The sequence below is a fragment of the Rhinoraja longicauda genome, chromosome 2 (assembly GCF_053455715.1).
Source record: "Rhinoraja longicauda isolate Sanriku21f chromosome 2, sRhiLon1.1, whole genome shotgun sequence".
Lineage (NCBI taxonomy): Eukaryota > Metazoa > Chordata > Chondrichthyes > Rajiformes > Arhynchobatidae > Rhinoraja > Rhinoraja longicauda.
This window is the reverse complement of record NC_135954.1, coordinates 71,391,186-71,400,598: the sequence shown is the minus strand read 5'-3', so window position 1 is coordinate 71,400,598 and position 9,413 is coordinate 71,391,186. Positions and strand designations below refer to the sequence as shown.

The window sequence follows — 9,413 nt, the reverse complement described above, 5'->3', positions numbered from 1 at the left end:
AATTGAAAAATCAAACTATTTATTCATTCCCCATAGTAAAGCAGGGAACGAGGGGTTTCAGGTGATGGCGTCATTTAGAACAAAACTGATTATCCTCACTCAGCCTCACCTATTGTCTGTCACCCGGGTCTTCCACAAGTTAAATGTGGCGCACACGACCCGGGTCAGTGGAGCGCAGGCACTTCGGCCCACGATGTATGTGTTGGTTGAAATTAATTAAATGCCCATGTGCTTAGATATTGTGCATCCTGGCCGTCTTTTTCTTTGTGTAAAGTACACGAATTGAGATTCATAGTAAAAAAAGTTGATGTACTTTTAAAATTTCCCTATAATCGTGAAAATATTAAACTTTCTGTTCTTCCTTGCCATGCAGCACGGAAACAGGCCCTTCGGCCCAATTTGCCCATTGACCAATATGGCCCATCTACCTCGTCCCACCTGCCCACGTTTTGACCATATCTTTCTAATCCTTTCCTTTCATCCACCTGTCCAAATGTTTTTTTCTTAATGTCGCATGATATTTAGGATCTAATAATTGCAAATAACTACCACCTTTTTTTCACCAGCTTTCTCCAGGAATGCGTTGGGAGGGATATAATTTGATTATTCCCGTGTTATTCGCACCGTTTGTTAGCTCATTTTTCTAGCAGCGATCTCAAACGAAACTCTAACTTGCTTCTTATCGTGGAGCAGTCTGAAGAAGGGTCTCGACACGAAACATCACCCATTCCTTCTCTCCAGAGATGCTATGCTGCTTTGTCCCGCTGAGTTACTCCGGCATTTTGTGTCTACCTTCGATTGAAACCAGTATCTGCAGTTCTTTCCTTCGCAGAGTGTATTTGGAGAACGCTGAGGTTTTGACACTGTCTCAGAAGCATGCAAATGCAGATTTTAAATAGGTGATAATTGCAATCCTGTTTGGTACATACGTAAAGACACTTTAAAACACACCAACTTCTGAAGAATTTAATTTATATGTGAGATTTTAATTTCCAAAATTACAATCAAATGGCCACCTGAAGCCTGAAAAACACATAACTAATCTGCCAGTAAATATTACACACTCTAATTTTGGTAGGTGAACAACACATGGAGAGTGGCTAAAATTAAGTGTGTTAGTTATGCATTTATCAAGACTCTGCAGGCACACTGATTCCTTACTCACAGCACAGCACAGCACCCCTTGGAATGTTGAAATCCAGTCTTATTTTATTGCTTTTGAAAATGTAATGCTTGAAATTAGCTGTTTTTGCTTAATCTGTACACATTGAAGGACTGGATCTTACTCATTTAACTAACATTGGTCATTTCTTTTACATTATACTGCACCTATTCTACAGTGACTATACAGAACAGGAACTGTACATCAATGTATCCTCAAATAAATTAAACCACATATGATTAAAGTCAATTGGGGATTTAAGTCCCTTCCCCCCCCCAGAAATATCTCCTAAAATGAATACGATATATTATGGGACATGACATTGAGAACAGGCTTAGCTAGAATATGTCCATCTTGCTGCTTACAGCATCAGAAAGCTTTGGCACCTTCTTAAAAATTTGATTGCACTAATAGACTGTACAAAGTAAATAACTAAAGATGGATGGAAATTTCAGTCTTTTTGGCACACATAAAACCATCTTGACATTTGGCAAATGAGTTGGGTATACATATACAAATCACCGGAATACTTTTAAGGGCTGGTGTAGAAAGTATAATAGCCCATTGGTTTTGTACCATCTTTGCTATACTCTTTAGGAGTAACTGTCTCACATTTGATTGTTGGGGAGCTTTCGGTGCTGGAGTTGCCAGCTGAGACCCTTCTTCTTTTGCATGCATTTTCGTAGAGTCCTGAGTCAGAGTCCATGGATTTGATGGATGGAGGGGTTTCAATCCAAGGCGAGCTGGCTTCTTCTCTTGACTTTTCCTCAGTGGACAACACTTGGTCTTCTGGGAAAGAAGAAGGGCTGGTTCTGGAGGACCATGTTAACCCAGAGGCTATCTTTCTCTGGTACTGAGAACTCCTGGAGCCCCAAGCAAATGTTGGGTCAGGATAGTAACTCAGAGAATGAGTAGATTGCATGGGCAGAGGTTTGAGACCATAGGGCAGCAAAGCATTACTAGCATAATCTGCATCGTAAGAGGTAAAGTCCAACCTATTAGTCCCAGGTTGTTGCACAGAAGTGACAAACCACCTCTGAGGTGGATTGCCTGATTCCTCAGCTTGTTGAGGGGACAGGATACCACTTGTTTGGGGGACTGTTCGTTCACCATTGTAAAAGCGGGCTGATGGTATACTGTTGGCAAATTGATCTTGGAAGAAAGGCTGCATGGTGTAACGGGCTCCTGGTACTATCTGATGGGATCGAGGAGAGTCCGTGGGCGATGGGGTCAGTCGATCGTTCTCTGGAGCAGTGAACATACTGAGGAGTTACAGAAAATGGAAAAGAGCATTGATGAAATGACTGACATGGCAAGAAGTAAAAAGAAGAAAAAAATCACCTTAATTCAAAATGTTTATGCTGTGAGATTATACTTACGAATCATAGTTGTCTCTAAAACCTTTGGCAAATGGATTATGATCAATTTTGAGCTGTGTGATCTAATGACATAAAAAAAAGCTGTAAAAATTCTGTTACCAACATATGACCTTCCATTGAACAAAACTCAAAGTGCTGGAGGAACTTAGCAGGTCAGGTCACACTCACGAAGGCAAATGGACAGATGATGTCTCAGGTTGGGATTCTTCTTGAGGCTGAGGTCCACAAATTTCTTCCTTGACCCATTGAGTTCCTCCAGCCATTTATTTTTTGCTCAAGATTCCAGCATCTGTAGTCTCCAGTGTTTCTATGTGAGTTTACATTAATATTTTTTTTAATGTAGCAAATTACACTTACATCAGTGTTCTGGTAGGCAGTCACGGCAATGAACTGAGTTTCTGGGAAGGTGTAAGTCTGAGCTTTTGAGGAGTCACTTATATCTTCTGCGCCATCTTCATTCACCTCCACTATATGAAGCTGTGGTTGGTATTTATGCAAGGACTGCAACACCACCATCTGCGTGAATGAAAAACACTCCTTCTAATTCTGCACACAATGTTGCCACCACAAGACCACCACATCAGAAGTAGGCATAGCCTGCATTTTCTGCCTCACCTGCGTGCTGTTGTTTGTTGCACCCTTGTTGTTTGTCAGTTTAAGTTTCCCAAAGGAAATCTCTTGCCTCATCCAGTGAGCCCCAGTGTTTGGAGACTCTGGGTGGACATAAGCTCTGTTACCTGGAAGAGATAAAGTGAAATACAATATTCTGACCACCTTAGTGAGAACCATAAAATCAACTCTTTGTGAATTTAGGTTATGTGCTAAATTTCAGTTTGAAAACTGGATGTCCTCATTTATGGACCTAAATTAGGAGCAGCAATATTCTTGGAGAGAAGGAATGGGTGACATTTTGGGTCGAGACCCTTCTTCAGACGAGTCAGGGGGGACTATAAGAGCAATATTCTTATAGTGGTTCTCCTGGCCAATTTGTCAATAGGCTGATGTATTAAAGCATTTTGGCAGATCGCTTATTTATTTTACCAATCCCTATGCTAAAATAAACCAGCGGCAATGAATTGTTTCATCGGGACATCAAATGTAATAGGACAAAACAGTGGCTGTACTTTGCATTGAGCTGTCAACTTAAGAAACGGGGTAAGGGACAACTCATTGAGAAATAGTACCGCGTTAACGGGTGTTTTCTTTGGATACCAGCTCAAAAAAACCCCGCAGGCCCCATTTGTGCAGAATTGTGACTTCCTTGTGTAATTCAAGGAGTATTTGGAATCTTACATGGCGGTGAACAATGGGGTCTAGCGGATTTAAATTGAATGTACAGTAAGTAGTAAGTCGCACTGCTCACACCTGCAAAATGGCAATGGGACAAGATATGGGTGTGTCCCCCAATGTGCAACACATCGGAAAGCTGTGGAAACTAAAGCGCAGGACTTAAATACAATCGCCTGGAGCACTAGTTCTTAAACTGTTGGCAACCCGAATTCTTGAAGAATAATCATAGGCGCACGTTTGGAACTTAATTGCAAACGTTTTCCACTTGATCGGACTATTTATGTTAGTGGTACATTGCCAGCTCATTGTGCCGAGCTTGACACTATTCTTCTATGTGGTGATGTTGGCTCGATTTTACCGAGAAAATGAGATTGAAAGAAAACTGAATCTCGAACTTCTGTCCAAGGGAAACTATAAATACAGGGAAAGAGCATCACGCGGGTCAGTGAATGAGGGGCGAGGTGGGTAAATGATTGCCATTAAGTTTTATACCCACGGATATTTTCCCAGATAAATCCAAACCAAAGGGCGTTTGACAATCGTTTACATTAATGCTGCTGGAATTTTTGTGCGACATTAAAGGCACGATATGAACACAAATTACCACATTCAACCGGGAAAAACCAATAGGTAGGGGTAACTGCACTTGAAAAGCGCGGAACCGCACAGGCGTCACTAACGATTTCCTTCTGGAAGTTTTGACTATAAGACACTTTATGGACATGGTTTCGAAGCCATAACTTAGAAAGGTGCAATATTAACATTTTGCCTCTTTCAAAAGATATTAGCAATTCAAACATGTTATATTATCAAGTATAATCGTTAACGGCGATTCTGTTGACCGAAACCGACTTGTGTTGCATTTGTTTGTTTTTAAAAAAGCGTTTGGTCGGGAGTATGACATATCTTTTCGTGCTTAAAGCGAACCTTAAAGAAACGCCAGGGAAACATTGGGGCTGGTCAGTGGATTACATATAATAGAACTTTCCTGCAAAGATGTATTATCCAGTATTACTAACATTTAACAAGCTCCGAAAGAAACGGAACCGTAGTGAAACGAGTATTCATCTCCGAGGAATGTACAGTGTTGAGCTCTTCTGGCTGGGGCTATAAACACGGACCGGACCGATTACGGTCCCATCACCAAACAGACTGCGAGTTACACGACTCGCGGGCATTGCACACCTTTTACCTTGAATGTTGTTGTCAGCTTTCCCACAAGTCACCCACTTTCCTCCTTGAAATCGCCAGTGATTGGGGTCCGACAGCACAATCTCCACAAACACGTTATAGTGGGACGTCGGGTTCAAGGCAGAGATATTGAAACTCAGGAAGGGAAACATGCGCCTGCAAAAAATGGGAGCAACAAAAAGAAGTCATTTTACTCGAGCAATGTAGATGAAGTGACATAACCAGATCACCGAATCACGGAACTCACTAACTCTGAAAAATACAAACGTCGCGACTGATTTTTATGTTGTTTATCATAAATAATACATAATTTAATATAATTCATGGTCCACTTTGTCACCGGCAATCACGCTTTTCAGATTTAAACATTTACAGGACTCAAATGTTTATAAGCGCGATTTTGTTTGGTGAAAAAAACCTGAAATTCGTCGAGATATAATTCATAAATATAGCCTGGATTTTGTCCACAGTTTACAGAGTAAAACTTTCCGAAAAGGGTGACTTTTAACGTGTATCTCGATGCGCTCAGTCTCGATCTGGTGTTGACGATTTGGGGTATTGTTTGGAGCGTCGGACCTCGGGCTCAAAGATGTCCATGCACAATTGACAACACATCAGTTCTTTCAGGGAGCGTGCACCTAATCTCAGCCCAAAGCTCTCGGTTTCAACTACCTTAGGAAGTTTTATTACCGATGGGATAGTTAAACAGTTTAACATAACAGACTTGGAAATGTCTAGTACCAATTAAATTAATTCTGAGTTTCAAAACTTGAATACGATCGCTCTGTGGTCAATGCACCTCATTAATTCCACCTGTGTGTCGATTTTCAACGGGCAATTCAACGTTTAATTATCTACTTGGGAGATGTAGAATTGTTTTTTGAAATAAGAACTAACAAACGATTCTAGTTTCCTCGGGTAACGCAGTACTAATAGCACCAGATCTATTAGTAAAATAAAATGTAGATGATTAATTAGTATGCATGATTACGGGTTGTTGACAGTATAACATTTTAATGGAGATAAAGGAATATTACTAGCAGATTAAATATATCAAACATACTGACTCATCGCTACAAGCGGCAGCTGCATCAGTGATTCTGCGTTAAAAGCGATAATCGGGGTATTCCACACTCGATTAGTATTTGCGCTCACGTCAGTTTGAAATAGAAACCAGCGCATCAGCTTGAATTGATATTGTCACATCTCTCTGCCAACAGAAAATGATCGTTGTGGCAGCCTCGTCGAGATATCCGGAGATTTCAGCTGCAGCACCGACTGATATGCGAAGAAAGTTGTTGCGCTTGCATGAGGCGCTAATTAAAAGCGAACGGGGTTAGAAGGAATAATCGGGAATTAATAGTTTGGAATTGGATATCTGAAAAAAATGATTGGACCAGAGTAGGTTTGGCGTAACTGTAAAATGTTGAGAACCGCATTTCCTAGAAAAAGCCGCATACAAGGAGTAATGAATAATTGATCAAATGTGAACAGCGAATGGTCTGCAGTACAGAATAACACTTTACAGGAGACAGGAATAGCATCACAAAGAGCTGTTAACATAAAAGCCAGAGGGGACAGTTATCACGGTCACACGTTGTCACTGAGAAAATAAATTATAAACCGCTATAAGGTGATGGGATTGGTTTTCCCAGCGCAAACGGAATCAGAACTCGATTCAGACTTTTCAGTGTCGAGAGAGAGAATGGTACAATTGCAATCTTGTATCCCCGAAAAACAATAAAATGGGGCAGTCATCGACACTGCAATATCTCACCAACAATGAGGTCTATCAAACTTTGATATAACTCTCTTTTACAAATAGAGGCAAATAAAGAATTGCCCGCATTGAGAAAGTGAACTGTGCAATGTTTGATAGATGCGCTCTTCCCAGTTGCAAATATTCCGTTCTGGGGTTGCCAACGCGGTGAACAAATATTGTAAATCTGGTTGCAAATTAATGCAACTGGTTGGCGTAGAAAATAACTGGACATGGACAATTTGATGAATTTTACTATCATCGTCGCATTTGCCGTTTGCTTGGAATATAGTCAGGGAAAAGTGCAGAATGAGGCATTGGGTTCATTCTTAACCCTAAAACCAATAAATAAAATACTACCAGCAATTAGAATTTCCATCCGTGCCCGCAGGTCTTAACAAAGGGATTAAATGTCCAGTTTACAAATTCATCAAGTTAATTTAAATTGCGTATTGGAATTTATTAACCAACGGGGATCGATAATAGTGGCAGTCGAAATATCCTCCAACATCTTCTCCTGTAGTTAAAAACTCAGCAACATCTTACTTTCTATCAATTAGAGGCGAACGCTTTGAGGGTTAGCTTGAGAATCAGTTGGCCATGTAAATCGAAATTTAGATCCATAACCCAAACTTCACAAAATGAGTTGCTCCTTGTAAGTAACTGCGTTCTGGCAATGGTGCCCAGGTTCCGAGATTCGTACATTGCTTCATGATAACAGACAATAGCTATGTCTGACATCTACTTATAGCCTAACACCTATCTCATTTCTCGTGCTTTGAAACAACGTGTGGCACCAATCACAAGCTGTCCCACCGAAAAGATATGAAATGCAATTGGGATTTAGGGCTTGCATCAATTGAACCTACATGTGCCCTCAATAAGCTCCGATTCGTCTTCTTCTTAAGAAGCTCCGTAATCTCAGTACCTGCAACAACCTACAACAAAATACAAATTGTCCTCCAAAACTCTATTACAGGTGAATGGTCAGAAGGCATATCGCTGACCCGCACACAACCTCTTTCCATACACTGTCTGACCTGCTGAGTGATCCGAATATCTTCTGCTTTTATTTCACCGATTGTATCGCTACCTAAATGCTTAAATTCTGGAACTAGATAGTCTCCCGCGGATTCAATCACAATATTGGGGCTAAAACTGTATCGTGACATTACACCATCCTCGGCCACACTTCACATATGGAGCATGCCAACAAAAAATCCGAAGTAGTGTTTGGACTCGTCTCCTGTGCTCCGGGGCCACTTGTAGAACCATCGTCAGACATAGCTCACCTTAAGTTACCTTACCCCAAGCGCACGTTGCAGATATCCCCAAGAGACGACCCTCCAACAAGTGCATTCATCGAATGCATTAATTCCATTATGAACATTATTCACTTCGTAAAATTCGGAATTATTTCGCAAAACTACAAAAAGTTTAGATCACGTCCAAATCTGCCATGTTTCAAATGCCCATCAATTGGTAAAATCAACACCAGCACAACCACTTATGGGGTTTTTTTTTAATTGAAAAGGATCAAGCCGTACCTGCCCTGTTTGGTGATTATCATCTCAGTCAGGTGCCGGTGAAATTTCAGCCAAAGTGCCCGGTTGCAGAGGTAAACCTGAGCACGGGTCGGGTGCGGGATACTCGGTTGATATTGGGAATACAGCGGGCCGCTCTGGTAACTGTGTGCATACTGAGAGCGCCCTGAGCCGGGGTAAGTTGGATACGCCGAAGGAGGGAACGCCTGAGCTCCGGCCGGGGTCAGGATGGGGTTGTAGGCGCCGTTTGTCAGCACGGAATGTGGACCCAGGTATCTGCTGGCACCGTTGACGGAGAAGGCCGGCGGGTGCTGAGCCGGGTAGGATAGCAGGGAGCCTGCATTCGAGCCGGCTTGCTGCTGAGACTGTTGCTGCTGCTGGTGGTGGTGATGCCCCGGACTCAGGTTCTGTGGGGCGACGGGCGACAGGAAGTATCTATCGCCTCCCAGGCCGTCCAAACTGTAGCGAACTTCGGCCAAGTCCTCGTCCGCTGCCTCCGCCGGCGAGCCCTTAGCCCGCTCCACTGCCGCCGCGCCCTTGGTGGCGGCGAAAGCGTGACTCTCGTTCTCGGTCAGCATGCTGGGGCTGGCGAATTTCTTGGGGAGCACACCGTTCTCCTGGACCGATTCGTTTCGATCGGTGTCAGGGAATTCGAGGTGGGTGGACGCCGGGCTCCGACTGTCGGGAGAGGCTGACAGGCTGTAGAAAGTCTTGGGCAGGCTAGTGGTGGAAGGGAAGCATCGCTCAGCTAACTGCATCATGAGTCCAGCCTCCTCCACAACCCCCCACCTACTCGGGAAAGGAAAGTGTCAAAAGAGATATCGCTGCAGCTCGATGCAAAACAGCAACCAGAAACCACAATCCGGCAGGCAGGTTTTAACGCCTTGGACTTGAATTCTTGCAGCCTCCCTTGACCCACGCCACATTCCCCCCTCACCACCGCCTCCTCAGCGAAGCAGCCAATAGGTTTCACATCTCGCTCGGCGGGCGGGGCGTCAGCCTTGTGGTCCCCACCTCTGCTGGCGGCGACTGGTCGTCAGGCGGCCGAGGGCGGGGCTCCTGCGGAGGTTCCTCTCCCCTCCCCCCTC

General features: G+C 43.2%; 1 protein-coding gene across 2 annotated transcripts; it reads right to left on the bottom strand.

Moving 5' to 3' along the window:
• Nucleotides 1-1,022: 1,022 nt before the first annotated feature.
• Nucleotides 1,023-9,184, bottom strand: eomesb (eomesodermin homolog b). Of its 2 annotated transcripts, none has more exons than XM_078420864.1 (6): nucleotides 8,329-9,184; nucleotides 5,024-5,178; nucleotides 3,157-3,278; nucleotides 2,899-3,057; nucleotides 2,542-2,603; nucleotides 1,023-2,424 (listed from the first exon to the last, which is right to left on the bottom strand). In XM_078420864.1, exons 1-6 carry the CDS (start codon nucleotides 9,084-9,086, stop codon nucleotides 1,695-1,697), a joined length of 1,986 nt encoding a protein of 661 aa, XP_078276990.1. In that variant the 5' UTR covers nucleotides 9,087-9,184; the 3' UTR covers nucleotides 1,023-1,694. The 2 variants fall into 2 exon arrangements, with proteins under 2 accessions (XP_078276990.1, XP_078276998.1); XM_078420872.1 differs by lacking the exon at nucleotides 8,329-9,184 and adding an exon at nucleotides 7,328-7,382.
• Between the last annotated feature and the right edge of the window lie 229 nt (nucleotides 9,185-9,413).

Excerpts from the sequence above, each read along its gene's own strand:
- eomesb (XM_078420864.1), bottom strand. The coding sequence starts at position 9,086 with ATGATGCAGTTAGCTGAGCGATGCTTCCCTTCCACCACTAGCCTGCCC. Across the intron at positions 2,604-2,898 it reads CTGCCTACCAGAACACTGAT|ATCACACAGCTCAAAATTGA; the intron begins GTAAGTGTAATT and ends TTATGTCATTAG. Across the intron at positions 2,425-2,541 it reads TTTAGAGACAACTATGATTC|TATGTTCACTGCTCCAGAGA; the intron begins GTAAGTATAATC and ends GTAACTCCTCAG.